This window comes from Thunnus thynnus, chromosome 12 (genome assembly GCF_963924715.1).
Source record: "Thunnus thynnus chromosome 12, fThuThy2.1, whole genome shotgun sequence".
In the NCBI taxonomy this organism is placed as follows: Eukaryota; Metazoa; Chordata; class Actinopteri; order Scombriformes; family Scombridae; genus Thunnus; species Thunnus thynnus.
The window spans coordinates 4,293,258-4,320,836 of NC_089528.1; the positions used below are offsets into that span (position 1 = coordinate 4,293,258).

A 27,579-nucleotide genomic window follows, 5' to 3' on the forward strand; every position below is an offset into this window, starting at 1 on the left:
TTATATTTTATGAGCTTAGTGTTTGTTTTGCATGTAAAACCTTTCACATGTTACAGGAACGTGAGCTTAAAAGATACCCATGAAACAGATAAAACACGATCTCAGTGTTTGATCTGCTTTCAGCATTTTTTTCCAGATTATTTGGCAGATGCTGAACATTTGACAATGTGAGAATTTCTTTCCCCAAAAGCTATCAATATCAAGCAAAGATAGCCATATTGTTTGCTTTCATCCACTGACAATTCCTCTTGCAGTGTAGCAGCATTGAGTAACCTGTTCTTGCTTGATATCAAAACTTACTTTGCATCCACAATCTGTCCTTGTCTGATTTTAGGATTTGAGTATGCATGCAAGAAAAATTCTGTAAGCAAGAAAATAGGGATGCATAGTTTTGCTATAAATGCAATCCTAAATTTACCAAATGGCACAAGTTGCATTATTTATCCTCATAAATAATTTCTCCTTGGGCACATCATTGTGTATTGCTTTTGTAATGTAAATCATTACATTTTCATAAATATACAGTACTTTGTGGTATTAATTTGTACTATCAACTATATTATCACCTTCTCCTGTCTTCCCTTTGTTCTATTTTGCCAAGACATAACTCCATAAGACTTGGAAAAATTACCAGACCTATTACAAATTAACTGAACCCCATACCCACTTTAAATAACAAATATGGTTTAAGATCATTTTTCTATACATACAGTAAAATTTGGAACAAAATCCCACATCACATCAGAAATTCTCCCAACTTTTTATAATTAAACATTTACACTTATATTTCCTTCTTCTGAATTAAAATTGTAAACATTAATTTCCAAATAATCAACCTTATTATTGCTATTATGCTGTATTCTTTATTTACAATCCACTCTTAAAATAGGTATGTTTCAGCCCATGTATACAAAGAATATTTACGAAGAATATTCTTGCTTTCTTGCTTTTTGAAACCTGCTGGAAACCAGTTTCTAAACTGAGTCAGGCCCGCAGCTGGTAATGGTTTTACATTGCTCTGCTGTTTTGTTTTGTTTTTCTTGTCAAAAAGAAAGATGAAAATGAAAAGTCTCACTCTGTGAAATACCCTCCTGACCAGAGGGTGGCAGCATTGCACTCAGTGGTACTTTGGGTTTCCAGCAGCCATGAAGACATGAAGAAGAAAAACGCCCATTTTGCTCCACTGTCAGGCATCCAAGTGTGCTGAAACAGCAACAGACAGAAGAGGACAAAGAGCTGCAATGGACGGGTACATGTGTTCATATTTCAGCTAACGCTTCTGAGTGCACTTTCTACAGCTATGCATGTGACAGTTAGACTGGAGCTCAGTTAAAGATATGCTAGCTGTTAGCTCAGCTGCAAACCTTGATGCTTAATATTGTTGAACCTGACGGTAGCTAGCTAACACCGCCAAGTGCCAACCGAGAAATGTGGTGGTTCAGTGTCGTCCTGTTTGCAGGGAAACTTATATTTACTATAAAACATGTCTCCAGGGCATATTTAACGTATCATCTTGTTCTTGTTACTTCGGCAGTGTAATAGTTTGCGAGATAGTTAGTACAAGGTAATAGCCGGTGTGTCTCCACTGTGGTGCGTGAAGTGTATGTTACTGTTAGCTGGATTACTGGCATTTAGCTGCCGGCACGAATGAAATGCGTGCTAAATGTTTTTATGATAAATGGCGACAGTTATTGTCGGTCATTATTAGTGTAACAAGCTATTGGCCCTGACTGTGTGTTATTAATGTCCTGTCAGTGCTGACTGCTGGCGTTAAATGTTAACTGAAGTAATGAGGGTCCTTTGTCTGAAGCTGATGTGAGCTGCATGCAAACTGCCGGCTGAGCAGCAACATAACTTCAGCTGTTCTTCATGACTGAATTTAGAAAGTATTTTAAGTCCATCCAACTCATAAACAAGAAGAAATGCGCACATACATATACAGTTAGTATGCTCCAAGAATTTTTTTTGAAGAAATCCGATTTTATTGCCAAACGTTTACTTTTCTGTTAAGCTATTTTTTATTTATTTTTATTGTTATTACTTTCATTTCATGTCCTGTCACCACATTGAATGTATCAACCAATTGAAAGTGAAGTCATGTTATCTTTATTTCATTATGATGCCTAAGTGTTTTCTGCTGTTCAATTGCGATAGCAGGTGATCCAGGTTCATCATTAATACATCAAGCGGTTAAGTTTCTGTATATGCTGCTGCCACATGGAGATAATAGCATATGCAATAACTAAATATGGCATGGCAACGTTTGAAAAAATATCTAAGAATAAATGGTGCTATTAAGATCCCCTTTACGTTGTATTGTAAAGCAGGTTAGCTTCCATTGGGGTCCAGTCTTTGATGCTGCTTGGACTTCCTTTTCTTAAGCAAAGTGATGAAAAATGTTGCTTAGCATGTTAGGATTTTGTAACAGTTTATTAGTTGTGCATAACAACCTTAGAGGATATGAGTTCAATTAACCAATATTAGTGTTTTAGTAATTCAGACAAAGAAATGCTAATTTCTTGAACCTATGAAACTGAATAGATTGTTAGTGTACCAGGAGTATGAAAGGCAAGGCAAGTTTATTTGTATAGCACATTTCAACAACAAGGCAAAGTGCTTTACATAGAGCATAAAAGGCATCAAGACAGAATATAAAAGCAATGCAAGTAAAAAGACATTTAAGTATAATTTAAAAGTGTTAAATTTGGAAATAAAAAGAAGCTAAATATAAGCCAGATAAAAAAAGTTACAGTGTAAAATATTAACCCTCAAAAATGCTTTCCATGCAAAACCAAACATTTCAACACATATAATGCATGATTTTTCTTTAAAATGTCACTCAGTTCCCATGTACTCAAAGTAATGTGCCACAATATTTTCATCCAGGTTAAAGTTACCACAAGGAACTTTTAACTGGTAATGAAACAGTCTCAATTCAATACTGATACCTCTATATGACCTACATAAGCAAACAAGACCAACAGTGGGAAGATTGGCTGTTTCTATATAGTTTATATATAGCATTGTGGTTACGTTCTAAAGCACAAAGAAACGCACAGTACCTTCCCACAGGGTGTGGGACCTTGGTGTATGAACAGTATTAAAGCAAAGTTAACTTTGTTTCACCATCGTCATATTACAATTATTAATCTTACGTAGCCACAAAACGATACATTACCTCATCACTATGCATCCTGCAAACAGCTGTGTTTAAAAAAAAAAAAAAAAAAAAAAAAGTGTTAAAAATAAGTTGCGTCTTTCTTTCACTCTATCTAGATCTTTACAGTGGGCGGTGGTGCTCACTTACAACGGGTGTTTTCCCCGCTGCATTTAAGCAAGCCGAGTCAACCCACTGCTCAAAAAACCTACACTCAACACAGCCCAGGTTGAAAACCACAGACCGGTTTCACTCCTGCCCTTCCTATCAAAAATACTTGAGTGCACTGTCTTTAACCAAGTCTCTGAATTCCTTTCTGAGAACAACCTGTACAACCTAAAACAGTCTGGCTTTAAGCAGAGGCACTCTACCGAGACTGCGCTCCTGTCGATTATGGAGTCACTACGCTCAGTTAGAGCTGCTGGTCAGTCCTCAGCCCTTTTGCTGCTGGATCTGTTGATACAGTGAACCACCAAATCCTCCTCTCCACACTCACTGAGCTTGGTATCTCAGGATCCGCCCTCCGCTGGTTCATGTCCTACCTCTCAGGGAGATCTTTTCGAGTATCTTGGAGGAGAGAAGTGTCCAAACTGCACAGCTTATCCACAGGGGTTCCTCAAGGGTCAGTGTTTGGTCTCCTTCTTTTCTCAATATACGCCACCTCACTTGGCTCAATCATCCACTCCTGTGGTTTCTCATGCCATTTCTATGCTGATGATACCCAGCTCTTCCTGTTGTTCACACTGGAAGACCTCACAGTCTCGGCTCGGATCTTGTCATGCCTTGCCGATATATCAGCATGGATGAAAGAACGCCACCTTCAACTCGACCTCTCAAAGACCGAGCTCCTTGTCATCTCAGCCATCAGCTCGAATCAACCCAACTCATGCCCACAAAGTCTGCCCGTAACTTGGGTGTCATGATCGATGACCAACTAACCTTTAAGGTTTACGTGGCCTCAGTCGCACAGTCGTGTCAGTTTGCCCTGTACAACATCAGGAAGATCAGATCCTACCTGTCTGAGCATGCAGCACAACTCCTGGTACAGGCTCTTGTAATATCACACATCGACTACTGCAACTCTGTACTGGCAGGCCTCCCCGTATGTACGTTCAAACCTCTGCAGATGATCCAGAATTCAGTGGCAACTCTGTTCGATCTGCACCAAAGACGCAGCTCTTTTGTGAACACCTCTGCACTTGATGGACTGAAAAACAAAAATGCCAACAAAAAAAAAAAAATCTGCTTCTATGCAATCTATGCACGCTATGCATTGCCTCTGTGCACTGCCGGTTGGCATCTACGTCCTATTGGACTCAAACTTAGCTTTATGGCACTTAGTCATGTTGTTCTCTCCTGACTAGATCCCTGCTTGTGTTGCTTCAGCTCTCAGATGTACGTCGCTTTGGATAAAAGCGCCTGCTAAATGAAAGTGTGAATTGAAATGCAGTCCTCATTCTTGGAAACGGTAACGCTTTTGTCCATAGCGGCCGCTAAAATCATCACAAATTGAAAGTTCCTTGTAGTTACTTTAAACTTTCAACAGCACCAGTCTCCCTTTCCTTTTGTGTTTAAATTATTGCATTTTCCTGAGAATTCGAATTAACATTATTTCTTGTTTTTCTTTTTCTTTTCCATCTCCCTGCATTCTCTCCACTGGCAGTGATGTTGCGGTTGGTGTGAAGGCAAGTCTTACTTTTTATTGTGTTTACCTAAACACACTTGTATTTCCTATGTCTGTGTGGTATTGTCCATAAATGGACTCGATGTACACATGTGTGAGTGAATAGATTTATCTTATTAGTGTTTGGGTGAAGTTACAAGATAATATGCTATAAAGGTTTGTGTTAAACTTGAGAAAGTAATTTGTAGTTTTGTCCTCTGTTTGCTGCTTAATATTATGGTGAGCAATGACAGGATGTCAGGTGATTTTTATTGCATTGCTGTACAGTAAGGCAGACAGCGATTATACAGTTTGACCTCCTGTATGTTTGGTAGCATCACGTCATTGTGCTTATATTAGTAATATTTTTAGAGTTTGTCAGAAGATGGGATGTGAAGGAAAGTTTAATTTCTTTTTCTGTGTTTTCTTAACTTTCCAGAGAGGCTCAGAGGAGCTCAACATGTACGGTAGCAGCCCTAACTCTATGACTGGTGAGTTCATCCTTAACTAGGATGGGGTTAGCGGTGCAAACCACCATCATATAAAGAAGTAATCCATCCAAAATGGGGAGAGGGTCAGGAAGTGAAAGTCTGATTGTGGTAATACCTAAACCTCAGTGGGTCCAGAAATGATAGAGGCTGTCTGGGATTTGGAAGAATGAATGGCATGCCTGCACAGATTATTATAAACCTGGTAAATATATCAGAATAACATATAAAGGGAGCTGAATAACCAGGTTATTGTATGTTAAACATTGTATCATGAATATGATTAAAACCAGGATTTGCTTTTAGAGTGGAGTGTAAATTTACACCAACTCACTGATTACTCAACCTGGTGTTGTAGACATGACACAGATCAGATGTAAAAGAAAGTAATTTTGCTATGAAAAGATCAAAGGTCATAGGGATGCAAATGAAAAGCAGCATTTTTCAGTACAAACAGAAAAATATTTTATTTGAAGAATTTGTGCATTTATTTGTTGAGGAAAGAAACGTTTGTTTTTTTTAAGCATGTTTTAATTAAAAACCTGACATGACAGTGTGACTGTGAGTCAGCATGCACAATACCAGCACCCTGAAACTGAAGCAGCTAAATGGAATTCAGACATCATTCATTTTATGATAACAATAATCTCGAGTTGTGGTGCCGTATGACTGTTTAATTTAATTTAATTATTTTGTTTGTGTGTGTCTGTGTGTGTGTTCAGCGAATGGCAGTGACAGTAAGAAACAGCGTCTGGATGAATCACCTCCCTCCAGAGTTCTCCACATCAGGAAACTTCCCAATGAAGTGTCAGAGACTGAAGTCATTGCTTTGGGGCTGCCCTTTGGAAAAGTCACCAACATACTCATGCTGAAGGGGAAAAACCAGGTGAACAATTGCAAAACTCTGCCCCATCAGGCAATACTCAGGCAATGAAACTACAGCAGTGTAGGAATCACAACCACATTTCAGTTCTAAACAAGAAAAGGACCATTACACAAAGTCCTGGAGGTGATTTGTTCTTTTTTTTTTTTAAAGTTCAATGTTACTGTGTTTTTCAAGGCGTTCCTGGAGTTGGGTACAGAGGAAGCAGCCATTACCATGGTGAACTACTACACAGCTGTCACACCGCAGGTCAGTGTCCATTCATGTTACACATAATGCATATTTTCTGTTTTTGTTGTAGAGGATGATTACTGAATTGTGTATTATATGGATCTTTCTCTTCTTAGGTCAGAAACACACCTGTCTTCATCCAGTACTCCAACCATAAGGAACTGAAAACAGACTCGGCTCTGAACCAGGTATGCAGATAGATGTATTTGTACACCAAACATCAACTAATTGACGAATGTAGAGAATTTTGATGTTGATCCATTGTTTGTGCTTTCCACCTAGAGGGCCCAGGCAGTGCTGCAGGCGGTGTCAGCAGTCCAGGATGGAAGCTCTCCATCCTCTGACCCGGGAGTTCTGGACCTAGCTCCACCTCCAAGCCCTGTCCTGCGAATTATCATCGACAACATGTTTTATCCTGTGACGCTGGACGTTCTGCAACAGGTAGGACCCGTCATCTAGATCCAACAGTTTTACATTTGTCCTGATGTTTGAACCCTTGTTATCTGTACAGCAAAGAAGAGCCTTCCTGGAGAGGAAAATATAAAGAAATCAACAATATGTTTATGATTACCGCCACCCTCTCAAATTATGCATAAGGCATCTCGAAAGCCCATATTGGTTGAACTCAAACTGTGATAATAATTATGTGTCTGCAAGCTTTAAACTAGAATGTTAAAAATGAAGTTTGATAAACTGTCATTTAAATCAAGCCTGACTATGTTCCTGTGTTATTCTCCATGAATTATTTGATTCTTCCAGATCTTTAGTAAGTTTGGGACAGTGATGAAGATTATCACCTTCACCAAGAACAACCAGTTTCAGGCTCTTCTGCAGTTCAGCGACCCCGTCAACGCACAGCAAGCTAAACTGGTAGGATCAAACACATAGAAATTATGGCTGTTTATTCAGAAAATATAAAAAAAAACAACAGGGGCATGTTTCACAAGAGCAATTTGCAAATGATGCCACCATCCTGTTTCACAATGATTATCATTCACAAATTGCACATGTGTAGAAGTCCTACAGTTCATAGTCATGTTCATGCATGTGTTGAAAGTCTGCTGTTTCTTTTGATTAGTTAAATGTATGAGAAAATGTTCTCATGTCACAGCTTGCATGTTGCACCTTTGGTGAAACCGGCCACAGGTCGACAGGTTTTCTGTGGGTGTTTTGTTGACTTTCAGTAAGCTTCCATGAGGCTTTGACAGTGTGTCATTGGCTCAAACTAACACAGAATGTTACAGCAACCATAGAACTGATTGTAGTTTTGCTAGGTAAAAGAAGGTAACATTCATTGTATGTATATATATATATATATGTATGTATGTATATATGTATATGTGTATGTGTGTGTATATATATATATATATATATATATATATATATATATATATATATATATATATATATATATATATATATATATATATATATATATATATATATATATATATCAAAATATTTTTTAATATGAAAATCAATTGTTGAACATTTTATGTTATTTTCCACTCTTAAGAGTGTGAGCAGTTTTGGTAGTACAGCATCTCCTGTCTGCTTCATGAGACATCATTTACATTTTGGATTTAATCTCATTCTGCCCAAAAATTAGCACTTAATATATCACCTTTTTTTTTTTTTTTTTTCTTTTAAACATTTTTGGCACATAACAACATATAAGAAGAAGCGCTGTTAAAACACTATTATGATTCTCTCTCCCTCTCTCAACCCAGTCTTTAGATGGACAGAACATCTATAATTCATGCTGTACTCTGAGGATAGATTTCAGTAAACTGGTCAACCTCAACGTCAAATACAACAATGATAAGAGTCGAGATTACACCAGACCTGACCTTCCTACTGGAGACGGAGACTCAACCAACAAGGATCATTCTTTATTGGGTAAATACACCTCTATCTTCATCTGTCTACCCCACATCCATTCCAATCTGTCTTTGAGGTATAGAATAGATTAGAATATAACTTATCTTTGGCTCACCAAACACAAAAAACAGCAACATAAGGACAGACAAACACATAGACGAGGTCACATTATACATATAAAACAGTTCATGTTAATGTCTGTGGCTTAAATCTTGTTGGTCACTTTGTAGAGTTAAGAATACTGATGGCACTGGGGATGAAGGACTTCTTAAATACATTTGTAGTAGCTCTATGGCTGAAGAAAGGATGGGAGCTACCTGCCAGGATACTCCTCACCTTCTTCCTCGGCCTTTCTGTAACAAGTTGAGTCAAGGGCTTTTGAGTTTCATCAACTATTCTGCTGGCCATTAACACAATCCTGGAAAGTTAATTTTTATATCTACAGTTCAGGTGACTGTACCAGGCAGAAAGATGAAAAGTTAAAAAGACTCTCAACAAGAGTTTTGTACACGAGTTCTAAAATCTGATGACTGACTCCGAGGCCGCTCAGTCTTCTGAAAAGACAGAGTTGCTGTGAGCATCTCTTGAATATATGTAGTTTCAGAGAAGCTCACCTGGAAGTCCAGAACCGTACCAAAATATTTAAAGCTTTCCACAATTTCAACATGTTGGCCATCAAGTGAAACTGGCTCAGTTTTCAAATATTGTTTTGTACAGATAATTAATTCTTTTGTCTTAGCCACATTGATTTCTAGCTGGCTGAAAAGGTGCTCACCAAAGTCAATCAAAGAATACGCTTCTTTGTCAGAATTTCAAAATTTCTGGACAGGAAAGCAATGGTGACCCTGGCAGGATCCCTGGTCCAGCCTTATTTTGACTATGTCTGCTGTTCATGGTACAATGGCCTAACTTCGTACCTTAAAAACAGACTTCAGACTTCTCAAAACAAGATAGTTAAGAACTCCCCATGATAACTCACCTTGACCCTTCTCATTTTGAGAGCCTTGTGTGGTTGAAAATACAGAAGAGTCTCTCAGATCGAGTTGTGCATCGTACATAAGGTTCTGCATGGTGCTGTCTCTGAATACAAAATATAAAAAAATGATCTCATCCAGGTGAGGGAGTTGTTCCACTGGGGGCAGTTCCACTGACTTTGTTCCTCCTAGGTGTAAGAGTAACCTGGGGAAGGGAACTTTTTGTACATGGCAGTAAATCTGTGGAATAGATTGCCAGGAAATCTTAAAATCATACAAAGCTTGGGAGGTTTCAAGCTGGTATTATGAATTGGCTCAGAGGTTATAGTAGGATATTATGTCTGATAATAGGGTGTCTTTCTATATTTTATTTTCTTATTTTATTTTAATTATTATGAATAGACCCAGACTTGTATATAATCTGCTGAGGGGGCTGTGAAATAATGTTGATATATTAATATATTTATCTCTGATGTACAGAGTTGTTAATTAGTTTTATTAACTGAGTGGTAAGTAGGACCAAAGCACTGAGGTTATTAATACTGTGAGAACCTGCTGAGTGTATTGTATTATTGTTTTGATCAATGTTTTTGTGTCATTGCCATATCAGATCTGCTGTCTTGACCCCCCCCCCCCCCCCATCCCCAAAGGGACCACAATAGAAATAAGCCTCTAGGCTTTATTGTGTTATCCCGACTTTTCCTTTTATATAAGCACTCAACACTGTTTTTAAAATGAAATTGTCAAAATCAATCAATCAATCAATCAATCACTCAGTACCACTCCAACACACCCTCACCCTCTCCAATCTGCCTCCATTTATATGTTTTTTTTATGGAAGCTACATCATATTAACCTCTTCCACCCCCCCCTACAAAAATAGACCCATTTTTGTAGGGGGGGGTCAGGGGTTCTCTAGGGGGAGATAGCAGGTCAACAGTATATGCCACATAGAAGTGATATACATCATCTGAAAGCTGGGAACCGGTAGATTAATTCAAGATGCAGTGCAGCACTGTGTGTCAAGTTTTTCTAGTCATAAATCTGTTTTCGCCCAACCAAAACATTGTGTTTTGGTTGGGCGCTTATTCAAATTTTGAAAGTTTGGAGTGTATAAGGGCTCAGAACATTCTGTTGGAAGTATATTATGGCCATTCCTATACTCATTTATGTCTTAGAAGTTGTTGCAGCAATTTTTGGGTTGGTACCATTTATTTAGATGACATTAGTTAGATTTTTGACCTCTTGAGAATTGATAAAAATCAAAAATCCCTCCAAAACACCACATTAGGACACCAAAACCTTGAGGAACACCATAGAAAAATTCATGCTGTGATTTGGTATCAAAAACTTTTGACATTTGGCGATATCTTATTGTCAATATATCTAGGAAAGCCATACATCCTGTGAATGTCCTGGTCTCTAGTTTGTGGTTGTAAAGTTTCATGAGGCTGTGATTATCCTAGAGGTCACAATAGGTCATTTTATACAGTGAGGTCAAATTCCAAAAAATGGCCTCACTACACACACTATGAAATGGCTACTATGGGGACTAACATCATCACATGTTGAATACAATTAGGCTCATTGAATCCACAAGAGTCTCAGCTTTCCAGTCATACCCAATTTATGTAATTCCAAGACTGTTTAGGGACCCCAGTGTGCAGAAATATTCAACTACACTATTTTTAGAATAGGTGAAAATAACACATTTATACTGCATGCAAAAACCTGCATGGTTTTTTCCAAAAACTGCATGAGATTAGCATAAAGTGGACATGTCTGTAAAGGAGAGACTTGTGGGTACCCATAGAACCCATTTTTATTCAGACAAGCTAGCATGACATGGTACCACTGGATGCCTCAGGTCGTCTAGTTTCATATGAAAGACAGTAATGTCGACCGAGGATGTTGGCGTCCTTGTGGAGTTTAAGAGGATAAATGCCATCCCAAATCAGTGAACAGGGAGTGTACATGGATTTTAATGCCCTTCAACAGTGTGCATCAGTGTTGGTGCAGCAGAAGAGAAAAAGACATACAGATAAGTTTCCTGTTCACAAACAATCAAGGATTCGTGTGCAGCAGGGGGTTAGAAAACCATTAGTCATAGTGCCATGATAGCTTATATAGAGGCATTTGAGAGTTAAGAAATACAGCAACTGTATGGAAACCAGTTTAATTACCCTTGAGAAGTACATTTTTTTAAGACGCTTGGCATTTCCAAAACCTTTTTTAGCCCACGCCACACTTAAAAACATCTGTTTGCTCTGGCTAACAAACATGACATGTGGAATTTCAATGAGAAACGGCACCAACCCAGACTACACAAAGTTAGCTCTACAGAAATTAATTGTATTTATGGAAATCCTGCTGTGTTTACCATCAAAATACACCAGACACTATATATAGTACATGCCAGATGGCTTCTGTTGGAGGACAAACTCAGATGCCTGCAGTGTGAGCATGCAAAACGTCACCCATAAGAAACTGTGTAAATATTTCTCTCTGAAAAATGATAAGCATAACAACGTAATGCATACTGATCGGTCTGTCACTTCTATCAGCTGTACTAAACTTGCACACTAAAATGCTTTTCACACGTCAAACCGAGCAGCAAAGCATTGATCATAGAGCCTGATAACACTTCACAAACAGCCTTAAACACACAGTAACAATGTGAGCAGTCTTCACTTAAAACCAGAGTTTCTTCCTCACCCGTCAACACAGAGTGTCCTCCACAGCTGCCATTCTGACTTCATGCAGAGTGACACTGTTGTAGGGTTGTAGGGCTTGTGGAGAGGGACTACTTTGGGATTTCTCTTCCATCTTTCCCTCATTGTCCACTGCTGCTCTCTCACTCAAGTGCTGTGTCTGTCTCAGAGGGGCCTTCCTCGGTGAAGTGTCAGCCAAAAAGTAAGCTTAGACTGAGCAGGATTCCTGGCCAGACTGGGGACAGGTTTTCAGTGTTGTGCACATGTTGGCCGTCTAATACTGTTGCATGACAGCATTTTGTCAGAATGGTTTATTTAGCAATATGAAAGTGAAAATATGTATTTTTATGGTGTATTTAAAAAAAAATTCTGAACTATGCTGCATGAGTAAATAATGCTCATGCTGGGTGGTATATCAGTATAATTTATATACTTTGCAGTCATTTTCTGGGATTATACAGTATTACAAAGATGTTGGACTTGACAAATAATGTCTTGGTGTTTTCCTCTCTGTGCCATTTTACAGATTCAGAACATTTATGCTCAAATGATAGGTTCCCTTTTTTCAAGCCTGTCTGAAAACAACAGTCAGGCAGCCGTATGAACAGTCAAATCATTCTTCCTGTTCATACTTGCCATTGAGAGATCACTTCCTAACACACGTCAGTGTAAGTGATAGGGGACTTTGTGGGGGTCTTTGTTTTCCTCTGCAGGGTTTCTTGGAGGGATAGTAACACAGAGAGGACGTTTTGTACTAAAATGATGAACTTTGGATCTTTGCACAGAAAAAAAACAGTGGATGTTGTCCCTGATCACTTACTTTGAAATCACTGTCAGAACAGATCTCTTCAGTGTCAGTGTGAACAGGAGGAATGATTGCAGCAAGCAAAACCTGTTTCAATGATCATTTGGGCATCTGACTGTTGTTTTAAGACAGACTTGAAAAATGATGGACCTATCCTTTTTTAAGGTTGAATTAGAAATAGTTTTTTCCCACTTGTCTTTTTTATAGTGGTTTGTAAGTTGCTCTTAGATTTTAATGGCAAGTACCAGGAAAATCTTACAACAACTGTACGTAGTAGTGTACAGTGAAGTAGGAAAGACGTGAAATATAGTCTAGAATGTCAGAATATACAAAATAAGCTGTGGCAGGGTAATTCGTGACCCCATGGCCAAGTAACACGTTGCAAATCCAAGACTCCATTGTCACCATCTGATGCAATATAAAAGCTTCTGCCAGGTTTACTGCCTGAGGCTGGAGATGATGGAAACACCAGTCACTCCTTCTTTCTGTTCCTTCTGTCTCTCCTGCACTGAGCCAGTTAGCAGGAACACCTCAATGAGCTGCCTACTGAAAATAAGAAACATAGTGGTTGTTATGTAATAGAATTGTGGAAAAATGGCACAAATTAGACAGATTAACTAGCTGGTTGTGGAGGCAAAGTCAAAGAGAATAATTTCTCTATACTGTGGAACTATTCCTCTATTCATCCTTTCATCTATATTTTTCATCTGTTCCAGCTGACAACATCTTTGTTACTATTTTTTCATCAGGGTGTCAGGGTCTGTTAGCCAGGATGAAGTTTATTGGTCCATCTGAGTTGACATTATGGTGTGCAGTTTGTACTGTTTTTACACAGCAGCAGTACTATTCCTGTTTCTGCTCAGTATCAGGTGACAGGTTACTGGTGCGCTGCAGAGTCCTGCTGTGACGTGGTGTTGATAATCTGCAATGAGTTTTATAGTTACTTTTTATTTATGCGTAACTGATTGAGCCCATTTGAAGATGACATCCTGCAGTGATGTGCATCAGCTCAGGCTGTTTTGACATGTTGTGGTTTCGCTGCTGTGATACCGGTTCAAGATCATCAAAAGCTCCAGTGTTGTCAGTTTAATGAATACTTTATAAATTGTATTATATTGTAATTGAGCGAATGCAAAACTAAATGTACAATCAAATGTTTTATGGTTAATTTGTAAGTAATCTTGAGCCATTAGTGTGATTATTATAAACAAAGGACACAGTTAGAGACAGGATTGGCAGCTTCCACCAGTGTTAACACTGAGTTTTATGTTGTATGACACTGGGTTGGACATGGCAGGACAGAAGTGTGTATTGAGTATAATGTTAATGGAAGAATACATTAATACTACTTAATACCAGTAACATCCTGCATGCTTTACATGTGACTTTTATGTTGATCCTACAAACTCATATGTTCATTTACTTTGACACAGTTCATCTCCAGAGAGGTTGTCTATCTCTGACAAGATTGTAATATACACTGATCTTAAGGCTTAATCATATCATCACTGCAGTAGGAGGTATTAAACTGTCTTAATGGCAAGATAAAGATGTATAGGACCACATGAAGAGGTGGAGGTGCAGTTGAAATTGATACAGCTGATTCCTCACTGGAATACAGAGGTATATGAAGCCAAATGCATCTAACCTACATCTACAGTTTCTCAATAGTTATGGCCCTGAAATCAGTGCAGATGTTTAGTTTTGTCTTTAATCGAGTCTCAATATGTTTAGCCAAGCCCCGCCACAGGCATGAAAAAAACATCAATGCATTGCTGCACCCTGTCACAGATTGACTCCACAGTGTCACAGAAAAGGTCTGGTTACAGGTATTGAAAATAACGGTGAAATATTGGAATGCAGTATTTGTGATAAGAAATTAACAATTATATTCCTCATAAAGTCCTCTGTTGACATTTATATTGTCAGTGGAAATGTGGCACATCTCCACAGCAGTGAAAATCAAATGTCTTAATTTCATCATGTTGGTAAGCTATCATAATAACCTGGTTTTAATTATAATCACCGCATAGTCTGCTGGGAGCCAGATAATTAGTTCAACTGAATTTCAGTTTGTTTCTGGCACCGAAATTCTAAAACTAGCTTCATATACAGTGTATGTGTAGTTTTAGATAAGTATGTGACATATTGACCATATTTAGTCATTATGGTATAATACTGTTAGTGTTAATATTCTACTGACTACAGCTCTCTTGTGATAATTGGTGCTAGGTTAGAGTGGTCAGTATTTTGTGGTGTAAATCTAGTTGTCATTGTCTTGTAGGTACCCCATCTGGAGCACTAGCTTCCTACTCTAGTGGAGGAGGTTACTCATCTTCTCTCTCCCTCTCACAGGGCGGAGGTACCTATCCTTTTTTGCTTTTTATTTAATTCTGTTTTTCCATCACTCTGTCTCTGCTGTTTGCTGTCCTGTCTTTTGTCATGTCCTGCTATGATTGTCTAAATGCGTCACGACTGGAGAATAGTTTTTATATAAATGTCCTCCGTTGTTGGTTGATATTACAGCTAAATCACTAGATGAGACAAATAATGGCCTTAGGATTGATTATTAGCATTCATGATCATTTTAATCCTTTTGAGCAGATGGGTACGATGGAGTTTTCTCTATTACATATTTATTATGCACTTAGTATATTTCCCTGCTTGTCTACTGGAAGGCATTAGCCTAATTTAATTGTTAAGAGATATTTTGTTCAGATGTACAGATTTTTTTATTATTTATGTGAAAATGGTAGAATTTAAAGATTTCTTAATATTAGCCAAAAAAAGCAGCGATTGACAGTTAGAGTTGGTTAATGTCTGTACAGCTCTACACTATGCTGTATTAGCTGATCCTTTGAGAAAACTGAGGTTCCTCAGCTAGTCACCACTTGACCATCTTCCAAATTTTAGTGGAAAAAGACATCTGTCGGGGAAGAATTGATTCACTTCCTGTGTGTAGTGGCTCAAAAAGTACAAATACAATTAATTGCATATGCAGAATAACAGATCTTGTACATAATGTTTGAATGTTTTTTTATTCTGAATTCATGACCTTAAATGGTTTGACTACAGTTCAATATAATGCTTTCTAGATTAAATTCAGTTTTAGAAAGTCTAGCAAGGCTCTGAAAACTTCTATTCTCAATTAAAGATTCTTACTCTGAATAATGGGATCATACATGAATACGCTGTTCTCTACAAAGATTACAATAGTTTATTTCACATGAGAGATTTCTGTGTTGGTGTTTGTCGCTAGTGCTCTTCTGGCTGGTTTGAAGTGGGCTGGGCTCAGTCAGAAAAAGGGATGTCATGTGCTTCTATGCACCAATCACACAGATATGTCATTTGTCCACAGTTGTTTTCATTGACAAAACTTTTAAATGAAAGGTCTTTAAACTTTAAATCTGTTTTGATGTAACTTGCCCTTTGATTGGAATGAGGTCGCTGGCTTGGTGAGCGTTTAGTCACTTCCCCCTCATATAATACTGACTCCCAGAATCACAGTAGATCCCCATGTATTTCACTAGAAGTGACATGTAAAAATGCAAAACTATTCTGTATTTTTTAATTTACTATTAATTTAATTGTTATAAAGAAGCCAACTTTTTCAATATACCTGTAAATAGTCATTTATGTTTTGATCAAGTTGAGGTTGTTTAGGTTTTATTAAAAAATGCTAGTTTAAAGGTTAACCAAGCTTTGACATACTATCATACCATCAAGCACATCAGCATCCCTGCTTTCAATGTCTTTGTTCTGTTTTTCCATTCCTGTTTTTATGCATGTAGCACTGTGGCTTAAATGTTACATAGAGTAGTATGTACTGCATTTCTATTGACTATATTTCTGTCACGTAGAATCTATTCAGTCTATTAAAGAGGATGTATTACTCTTGGCAAAGGTTCATGTAATTTATCATAATTTATGTCAAATTGCAATTAACATTAACAAGAGCATTAGTCTCTTTAGTGTTGTGTTTTTAAACTAATGTGGTTTTAATGTGATGTATTACATATTTGATTCTAATCTCTTTATTCCCTTGTGCTTTCCTAACAGGAGCCATTAGTCCTCTGAGTGCTGCAGCGGCGGCCGCAGCAGCTGCTGGTCGTGTTGCTCTGTCTGGGTCCGGAGTGTCAGGAGTCCTGTTGGCATCCAACTTAAATGAAGAGGTACACTAACCACAAGCATAACTAAACTGTGAATATTGAGCAGGCACTGCTGAATGATTCTCCTTAGATGATAGTCGTGTGAATTCTTGTGTGGGTGTGTGGTTGTATGTGCACTTAGCCCACTTTACAGCATGATTTATCATGCATCCCACGTGCAGTATAATTAAGATGGATTAAGGTCACAGCGTGACTGTAGGTCCTAAGTTCTCAAAGGGTAATACTTCATCTTAGACCGTTAACTTTTATAAGCATTAAAATATCTTAAATACTGATGTTATAGGTTTAATTTCTTTCTTTCTTTTTAAAACACTTTCAATTTTCAAACCTCTCTCCTAAAGTAATTCTTAATTTATGTGAATTATATGTTCCAGAAAATCCACACAAGACATTTATACATGTATATATACATTCTACTGAAACATGTTAATCACTATAATTTGCCAAGTGGTTCAAAAGTGTGACATCACTGTGTGACCTAGTGAAATACCCCTTTATCTTGCTCGTGTGTGTATATGTGTATGTGTAGATTGTTTTTTGTTCTCCCTGGACTGTCATAGGTATCAAATTTCAAGGTCTCAAAATATTTTCAAGTATTTTATGTTTGAGCACATTATCTGTCTATTTCAGATCTTAAATGTTCTGTTGTGTTTTTGAAGCTTTGTGGTTTTCTCTATATCTAAATAATTGCATACTTTATCTTAGATTTCTGTTTATTCTGTCAATTTTCTGTTTATTCTCTAATTGTAAAAGTGCACCCACACTGTCATCTGTATCACTATACCTCCAATATCTGTTATCTGTTTCTGTGTGTCCATCTCTAGCTGAGCCCTCTCTCTCTCTGTCTCTCTCTCTGTCTCTCTCTCTCTCTCTCTCTCTCTCTCTCTCTCTCTCTCTCTCTCTCTCTCTCTCTCTCTCTCTCTCTCTCTCTCTCTCTCTCTCTCTCTCTCTCTCTCTCTCTCTCTCTCTCTCTCTCTCTCTCTCTATCTATCTATCTATCTATCTCTCTGTCTTTGTCTCTCTCCCTGTTGAGAGGGACTTCACAGTGGAGTGGTGGTTTTCACAGTTCTGCCCTCCTGTGGTAAAGTCTTGGTGCAGCAGCTGCGTAACAGCATACACTCCTCTCTGGTGACTGATTGAGAGCTCCTGTATATACTTGTATGCTCAATACAATCCAGTGGCTAGGTAGCGGTTGTGTGTGGTGAGGCCATTCTTCATGTTGTGAGTGTTGAGTTCATGGGATTGTTTTTCAGTCACTCGTTCATCCTTTCTCAAGCGTGTCATCAAACGGGCAGACTAACATCTATGGTCAGATTTGAGTCATTTTTAATGGAGTTAGCGTAGCAATAGAAACCCCAAACAGAAGCTAACATTTCTTACTATTAAATCTCAGTTTGCCAAAGTAGTAGATGAAGAGTGAGATCCACCTGGCAGTGATGATGAATGATGTGCTATCACGTCCTTAATTTCCAGCACAGCAGCAACTGAGCTGAAAAAGAGAACATAGTCAAATGGGGGTCCGTGGTCCACAAATTAGACCACGGACCCCCATTTGATAAGATATTGTCCCAGGGTCCCCCATCTGATTTTTGCTTTTAGATGTGTTATTACAGAAAGTGTATGAAACCCATGATCAAAAGAGTCATACATCCTGTCACTGTCTTACTTATGGATGGAGTTATAGTGAAAATAAATTATTCCCCTTTTTGCTGGGGACCCCCTGGAACCTCCTCAAGGACCCATGGGGGTTCCAGGACCCCACTTTGAGAACCACCGCTTTAAACTTCAGGTTGATTGAATACTTACTAGAGCTAGACCGATAATTATCTTATTGCAAACGTGTCAGTATCTGTGTATATGTCGTCCAATAAGTGACAAGAAATTACATCACAGAAAAGCCAAGCCAGGTTTATGTGTCACTATTACAGTTTGTCTACCAGAGATTTTACTCAAGCTTAGTATGTATCACCACAAATCACCAAAACAAATCTAAGGGATCTGTATGAAGAGTGTTTGTGTTCCGTGCTTACATATTTTTTTATAAATGACTATCAGCCGATAAATCGCTTAAACATTGACGTCAGTATCCAGTGTCGGTTGGGCTATAATCTTACATTAGCCTGAGTCATAGACTCTATTTCCTCAGCTTCTTTTGGGGGGAAATCACATTTCCTTGTTTTGCATGAATGATGGTGGTGGTGAAGGCCAGATCATGGTTTCCACGTCTGTGTACACAGACAACTGAGGACTTGCACAAAGTCATCCGGACACACATACGCCTCTATACAATACATACTACGCACACATGTTCCACGTGTGCGCGCTAGAAAACAAGGTGGTGACCTCTTGACAGCAAGAGGAAGAACTTCTTTGTTGTATTCTGCAGAACAACAAGAAAAGGTTGAGAGCTTAATGAGAACAGAACACACACCAGGCGTCCAGTTTACTTTCCTAACACATGTCCAGTGGACACACTTGTAGTGTGTACAGTCTGCACGGTCAAAACGTTTGGGCTGTGCAGACGTCTGCAGAGGAGTCATGTGTCACATTGACTTGTGTTCTACTGGCTTTTAGTTGATTTTAGAGGCTTTTTGCCTTGAAAACACTGAAAACAACTTTTTTCATTAAAGTGATCACATTGAAGTTGTTTATTTACAGTTCCTCTACATGTGTCAGTCTGATCTGTCACTCATAGACAGTTGTCTTGCCAACATTTATCTCCAGTTACATGTGATCTGCTTCATGATACTGCTCCTGTTTGGTCTGATATCTCCTTCCACTCACTCTTTCATTCACTTGTTTAATTCCTGCTTTATTCATTTCTTACATTTATTACCTTCTTCCCATCTTTTTCCTCACTGAGAAATACATCCAGCAGGGAATGTGTGTGTGTGTGTCTGTGTGTGTGTGTTAACAGAAGTGGAAGAAGTGTATGTGTGTGTGTGTGTGTGTGTGTGTGTGTGTGTGTGTATGTGTGTGTGTGTGTGTGTGTATGTGTGTGTATGTGTTAGGAATGGAAGCAGCAATCATTCAGACTCCGTTGATGTTCCACTGATGCTCTGTTTACTGACCTCTGCTTTGGTTTTTGTCCTCCTCTCCTCCTTTCTCCCTTCCCCGCCTCCTTTCTTCCCTCCTCTGCTCCTTCCTCCATACATTTATTCTCTCTCCATTTGCCCCTCCTTATGGCCCTACATCCTTAAATGTTGTACTTTTTTTTTTTTATTAAAACCTTTCCCCTCTCATGTACGTTTACCCCGAATTTCTTTCACCCCCTTTTTTCCCTCTCTTAACTTTTCTTAATCCGGTCTAACCCGACTTTGGCTTTGCCGTTTTGACTCCCTCCCCAAACCTCCCTATGCCCCTCCATCTTTGCTCCACCCCACATCATCATGGAAACCACCACCTCCCCCACCTCGTCCAATGCTGGGCGGTCTGATCTCTACCTTCGTCTCTCCTCTTCCTCCTCCTCTGCTCCTCCTCTTCCTGTCCTCTGCTCTGCGGTCTCTCTCTCTAAAGATGGTCACGCCTCAAAGTCTCTTTACCCTCTTCGGTATGTTCAACCTCTACTATTCTATCTGTATATCTCTCTCTGTTAATCCAATTTTGTTCACTTTCTTCAGTGATGTCGTGGACACGCTATGCCTCTTTATCTTTCTGTATCTATCTATGCCTTTCCTCTATCATATTGTACACTACAGAGTTAAAATCCTCTGCTGTCGCTACATTCAAAGTGAGTCTGAGAGATTGTCTGTTTGGTCAGCTTATCTAATAACTGATGAGAACAAAGACACCAAAAAGCATTCACGTGTTGTTGAAACTCGACGGCTCGGCAACACGTAAAGGCAAAACCCGATCCACAGTTTGCAGATGGAACTCCATCACGTCGGGGGTGTATCTGTACAATAGGAACGGCACGATAAAAAGTGCTCACTTTGATCACATGTTATGTTTGCCTGCATATCTGTATCTAAACTCTATTTTCTTCAATTTCCTGGCATTAAACACTAAAACGTGGTTCAAATGCGGTGTGAAACTTCTAAAACAAGATTTAGATTTAAAGGAAGCAACACTGAGGTGAGTGACTGATTGCCAGGCCTGTACCTCCTGTAGCTGCTTCATCATGAATCATTTTAGTCAAGCGGTCAACAATAATTAGAGGTGTGATGACACAGCGAAAATGATGAAGATCCAATCTGTTGTATAAAAGGAAGCAGATCTACCCTCGCTAAGCTGAGATGCTAACAAAACTCGCTGAACCTTTTAGCTTTCATTGTGCTCTTTTTTTATGAAATTAAATTACATGTAGAAAGCATTTCATTTTAGCAGATTCTCATTCCATAAATTAGTTCTGAAAGCAACTTTACAAAAGGCCAAAATAAAAGTTTTGGTTGTTGTCTGGTTAATGCTCTCTGCATGATAGTTTACTACAGAGAGAAGTACTTCTGTCCTACAACAATACATCTGTTAGTGGAATGTGTGGTACATGATTAGGAGTCATTAATTCACTATTAGCTATACTAAGATGTCAGGCTAGTCTATTATCATGATAGTGTGTGTTAAATGGTTTCATATAGAACACTGGAGCCTCCAGTCTACCTGGGACATGTGGATTATTTCTGTGTTTATGTTCTCACCACATTAATAGATAAGTTGATCATGACAGTCCAGTGTACTCATTCTAGTTTGTAAAACCTTCATCTCTTCCTTTTCTTTTTGCCTTTTCTCTCTACATTTTGTATGAATCAAGTCCAGTTATAGTGCACCTTTTCATTTTATATGCAAGTTCAAATGGCGCGACTGTGCAGATGGGATTACCAGCCACTCAGTCACCTTAACTAAGCCTATCATAAGGGTCACATTAGACTGTCAACCAGCCCAACAGTTTAAATATTTTTGTCCTTAGACTGTATTAGACCAGTTTTAGATACTTGAGGATGTTTACAGATCTTTCTAAAAATACTCACATTTTGAGGTGTTCTTTCTACATTCACTGTACACACTTCTTTATACAGCATGTTCTGCTTTAGGTTACTTTTTTCCTACACTGTCCATTTATAGTTTTACATTTTTAATCACTTACTTTCATATTGGATTTGTGAATCATGCACACACTGTTCAGTCAGCCAAACAGCCAAAGTTTCAGTTGTGTCAGTAGTAAAGCTCAGCTAAGGTGTCTGACTCTTATCACTGGTTGACAGTCATAACATAAAACGTCTCTGTGATACTGAAGCGTTTGATTGAGTCTCTAGTGGAAGTCAAATGGGAAGATTCCATCTTTTCTTTTCATTTGTCTTTCTAGCACTAACTTAATTCCTTCCATCCTTCACACCTCTCCTTTTTTTTTTATCTTCGTCGGCTCCACCTCTCCTGCTCTGTCTGTTCTGTCCTCCTCCTCCTCATCTCCTCCTCCACCCTGCTCTCTCTTGCTTTCTCTCTCTCTCCCTTTCTTGGTCTGCCTCTCTCTCTCTCTCTGTCTCTCTCACCCTACTTGTAGGAGTCTATGGTGATGTCCAGAGGGTGAAGATCCTCTACAACAAAAAGGACAGCGCTCTGATCCAGTTGTCAGATGGCAACCAGGCTCAACTTGGTGAGTTTTGATGGTAGTAGTATGTACCACTAGTATGATGACCAATAAATAATCGTTTCATTAATGAAAGTCAGGGGTGATGTTGGGCAGTGTGGCTTTATGGTTTAAATAATGAGGATCCCACTGGTCAAATTAGTTTGTAATGATTTGACATTTTGAAAAGTGTATTCTAAATGAATGATCAATTCATTCAAGTCTTTTCTAGTGTTCAGTTAGTGTTCAACCTGACCATGTAGTGAAATACGGCTAAGAAATATCATGCATATATTCTGGCATTGTTATGTGTGGAATTCAATCACCATCCTAGAATCTGATTCCTAGAATCTGTGTAACCATAGAACGATTTGATGGATGTGATATAATAAACGTATCAACATGAAACACTGTACAGTATCTGCAAACGTGGAGATGTTGTCAGGTTTTTATACTCCTAATCTGCCCATATCTTCTGTTTTTCTCACTCTCTGTAGCTATGAGCCACCTGAATGGTCAAAAGGTGTTTGGTAAAGTGATGAGAGTGACGCTGTCTAAACATCAAACTGTGGCTTTGCCCAGAGAAGGATTGGATGACCAGCTATTAACTAAAGGTAAGGGGGTGTATCTGCATCCTGGAGTCACTCATTTATGGTGTCAACAGCCAGATCAGATATTCACAGGTCTACGCCAAGTCTTCAAATTAAGTTTAAAGCCCTTACTGTCCAATATTCCTCTAAAACTGTTAAAAAAACGCTTCCCAAAACATTCAGTGAGACCATTTCTACCTCAATCGCAGTATTGGCCTTAAATGCTAAGAAGGCCTTTGACTAAGTAAGCCAGAGTCCAGATTTCAAACATCATAAAATTCATTGAGAATTGTTCACTAACAAAGTGAGATCCACCCCAATCTCAGATTGACAGAGGCAAAAAAAACAAGGGTGCTCGCTCCCACCATCATTGTTTTTCATCGCCTTGAACCACTGACAGATGTATTTATACTCCATAAAAATATATAAGGGAGTTGTAATGGGAGCTCGGAACATCAACTTGTTTGTTTTGCAGATAATACAGATGTCTGGAGTTTTAGGTCCCACAACACACTTAATTTAGTTTTTTAATTTAAGTTTTCTACATTAAAGAATTTGCACCTAGCATTATTGTCGCCATAATGTCAATATTTTGTTTTTGTTGGACAGATTTTTCTGGCTCGCCACTTCATCGCTTTAAGAAACCAGGATCCAAAAACTTCCAGAACATCTTTCCTCCCTCGGCAACTCTTCACCTCTCCAACATCCGGTAGTACAACACTACACATAGTAGTCAGATGACGTTCTTTCTGTGCTAGTCAGGAAAATAGCTTGGGCGTAGCGATCTCTTTGGCTTCATGTTGCTTTGCTTCAGGACTATAATAGTTTGTCTTTGCATGTGCAGGGATGGAGTTGGAGAGGATGATCTTCGTCTCCTGTTCTCTAACAGTGGAGGAACCGTCAAGGCCTTCAAGTTCTTCCAGTAAGCAGCACTTCAATATGATGCTCTTTATGATACTACACGTCTACAAATTCTAACACGGAAATTGCTAAATTTCATATCTAGGTACATGTCTACTTCTAAAATTGAAAAGGAGATGATATAACGAACCACACTTGTAATATCTTCTGTACTTTCTACATGCAGGATTAGAAGCTTGTTATGCTATGGACAAACCTAACCACAGTTCCATGCACACACACAACACGTGAGCTTTTATGGTAAATATTGAACTGTTTGTTTCTGGTCTCTCCTCATCAGGGACCGTAAGATGGCCTTGATCCAGATGTCATCAGTAGAGGAAGCGATCCAAGGCCTGATGGATCTTCACAATTATGACATGGGAGGGAATCACCATCTGAAAGTTTCCTTTTCTAAGTCCACCATCTAACCCTCACACACAACTCCTAAACCTTAAGATCTATGACGAGCGAGGAAGTCACCACCGTTGTCCTCTTTTCCACATTTTCTATTCACCTCTTCTGCACTATCCCCAAACCCTAAATCAAGTAGAACAATATTTTATCACAGAAATGTGTCCAAACCTTAAAATCCAAAGTGAAACATTAAAAATTGTTTTCAGTTAAAATGTTAAGAAAATTAAATATTCCATAATGTACATTTTCTTGACCAGTAGAAGCAGTACATATCTGAGTCCTATCCCAAAGTCAGTTTGAAATGTCCCACTTTGACCCGCGACAGCTGAATCTTGTTTTTGCTGACCTCCAGAGGTGTAACTCCTCACCCTGCTGCAGTGATGTAAAGTGCACTCCAGGGTGTGTCAGTGTACTGTGACATCACTGTTGGGTGTCCACATCCATCAGTGATATTGGGTGTGGTCAGAGGTGAAACAGACTTGAAACCTTGAAATGCAGCTTTTCACCTGGTGTTTTACCCAGAGATCTCTTTTCCTTGGATTTCTGTTGAGGTTTGAGTTACTGTAATTAATCATCTGGTATTATTCTGAACATTAAGTCGCCATGTGAACTACCCACCCATTGTATTCTTTTCTCAAGCAAATGTCAATTTAAACTCCAATACCCCCATACACGTATGAGCAGTCATTAATTATATGACTCCTCTTTTCTTCTCTAACAGGCAGCCATCAGCTGCTGTCTTGAAGATGTTTTTTGGACAGTGCAGTTTCTGACACACACACACACACTCAGTGTGCTGGTTCACTCCTCCTGTATATTTGTGCACTTTGCTGCATTCATTAAAAAAACTGATATTTGGACATTTTTCCAAGCTACAAGCATAAGGAAGTACATGGTGGTGTCACTGAAGGCTAAAGTGTAATTCATGCTGTTCTCTCCTCTCATCTGCAATGTAAAAATGACAAGTTTGATATGACCAGCACCCAGTGATGCATTGTAAGGATTTTAGCAAACTTCACTAGAACAACTTGCAGCTCTAAAGCTGGAGTGCAGGACTTTTGTCTCCCTCTTCTGGCATTAAGAGTAAAGGGGGCGCTTGGCTGTGAGTACCTGAGTACAACGACGTTACTAGGACAAGGGGAGGACATTTCTTATTGTTTGATAACGTTAAAAATAAAGTTAGACTTTTCTATCAGCTTCACGACTCTTAAAAAAAAAAAGACGGCAGAAAAGAGAGAGAGCTGAGAGCACCAGCAAGTATGAGAGAGCAGCTGTGGTCGAGCGAGCCTGAGTGTGAATGAAGAGAGGGAGCGCTGGTAGCAAGAAAGCTGGTGAATCAGATCAAGAAAACGTTAAGTTCTAGAGCACAAACACCCCCACACACCTCGAATGACAGGGACACAGAGAGGGCCAGTAAAAACGGATATGTTTTGACGGCCCACTGGGATTTGTCCCAGTATACCCGATGGCCAGTACGTACTGGCTGTAACCTACTGTTGCGGCTGTAAAACAGTGGTATTGAGCGTCACACAACCACCGCGAAATGACTCGTTTCACTATCAGAATTTGATCCATTTGGTCCGATAACATTTGGAAAGTCTCGAATAGCCGCACGATTAACGGCCAGCGCGGGAATGTCGCCCCGACATGAGATTTAAAACTCTGTATACTGTGAAATACAGAGAGGTTTACCTGGCGGGGATAGGCTTAACTAGCATTGTGTGAACTCGTTTGGCTTGAATGTAACGGACGTTCATTTCTATGTAAAAGTTCTGCACTGCAGGTTTAAAAATGTTGCTGCACCACACAGAATCACTTTAAATGTTTAAACATCAATAACTCAATACTAAGAAATCCTCAAAGTAGATAGCATAAACTTTTTATACAGTGTGGTGCAATTTCGAGATTTTAACAGGCATTTTTTTCTTTAACAGGCATACTTTCTCGCTGTTATTCCCATAACTGAATAATCACTTTGAAGCTATTTATACATGCTGCTCATTTGATAAAAAGCTGCAAGTTTATCATATCACATTTATGGGGATGTTGAAAGGAATTCTGTGAAATGGGAATCATAGTTTTGAGCTAATGATACCTGTTTAGGACAATTGAATACCCCTAAATTTCTTTGACAAAATGACTTGGAATGTATGGACATGAACACACTGCTGACATGTAATCATATTGAGGATTAATAGGTGGGTCTTTCCTCCAAGAATAGAGCTGTCTGTAATGTTCCTGTTCAGATCCCATCCCAGTCTTTTGAAAGCCACGGCTGTGAGTGGGTTCACACATACACAGGTGTAGACAAGGTTTCAACATGTGATTCTGGTCTTGGTCTCTGATTTTGGGAGGAGACCTGTTGGGACCAAAGTACATGTGCCTTTAGTCTGTGGTCTGATTTTACTGTTGATTCTTTTGTGTCTTTAAACTGATTATTTTACTGGTAATGTTTGTCGATCATGTGTTGTAAACCTGTGGAAAGAGATTATTTTGTTAATTTTTTAAATAGATATGAACCTCGTTTTCTCACTCCTCTGATAACATGAGCCTATTTATCAATCAGAAATGCACAGAAATCTGGGTCACTGTTTCAACTGAGGTCATCTTTAAAGTGACTTTTTATTTTTCACTCATCTCGGGTTCTTACTTGCAGCGGAAAAGTTTATTTTCTTGGACAGTTTTTCTTTTAGGGGATTGTTGTAAATTTTCTACTTGAGTTCAGTTTCTTTTGTGATAAGATTTCAGATTAGCACAAATTAAACATGTCTTTTCTACCAACAAGCCCAAGTTAAATTGTGTGTGTTTGTGTGTGTGATTCAGACCATGTTCAGGCCTCTGCTCTCATCTGTATCTTACCTGTCAATAAACTTCTCTCACTCTGTTCAGTTCTGTCTCTCTGCTCTCACTTCTTTCTCCCCACTTTTCCCTCTGTTAGCTGTTCTGTTCTTTCTACATTTCTGCTGAGACATGAAAGCAGACGCTATGTCCACACCATGAAGACAAACTACCATCTTCACTGATCTACTCTGCACCTGCATGTGTGAACAGGTTTTCAAAGAGCTACAAGCTGATCAAATGTTTGTGAACTTGCAACACCAGAAAACAATTGTGACCTCAGTCATTGTGGACTGATTGGTACAATTATTA

The 27,579-nt window shown here is 38.8% G+C and overlaps 1 protein-coding gene across 1 annotated transcript; it reads left to right on the forward strand.

The window, feature by feature from the left end:
* The first annotated feature begins 1,148 nt into the window (after nucleotides 1-1,148).
* Nucleotides 1,149-27,317, forward strand: LOC137193639 (polypyrimidine tract-binding protein 2-like). Its single transcript, XM_067604910.1, has 17 exons — nucleotides 1,149-1,249; nucleotides 4,821-4,846; nucleotides 5,264-5,311; nucleotides 6,031-6,194; nucleotides 6,369-6,440; nucleotides 6,539-6,610; nucleotides 6,705-6,863; nucleotides 7,182-7,292; nucleotides 8,153-8,321; nucleotides 15,078-15,155; nucleotides 16,853-16,965; nucleotides 20,479-20,512; nucleotides 22,457-22,549; nucleotides 23,020-23,136; nucleotides 23,722-23,821; nucleotides 23,957-24,034; nucleotides 24,314-27,317. The coding sequence occupies exons 1-17, from the start codon at nucleotides 1,242-1,244 to the stop codon at nucleotides 24,441-24,443; spliced, it is 1,572 nt and encodes a 523-aa protein (XP_067461011.1). The 5' UTR covers nucleotides 1,149-1,241; the 3' UTR covers nucleotides 24,444-27,317.
* Nucleotides 27,318-27,579: the final 262 nt, after the last annotated feature.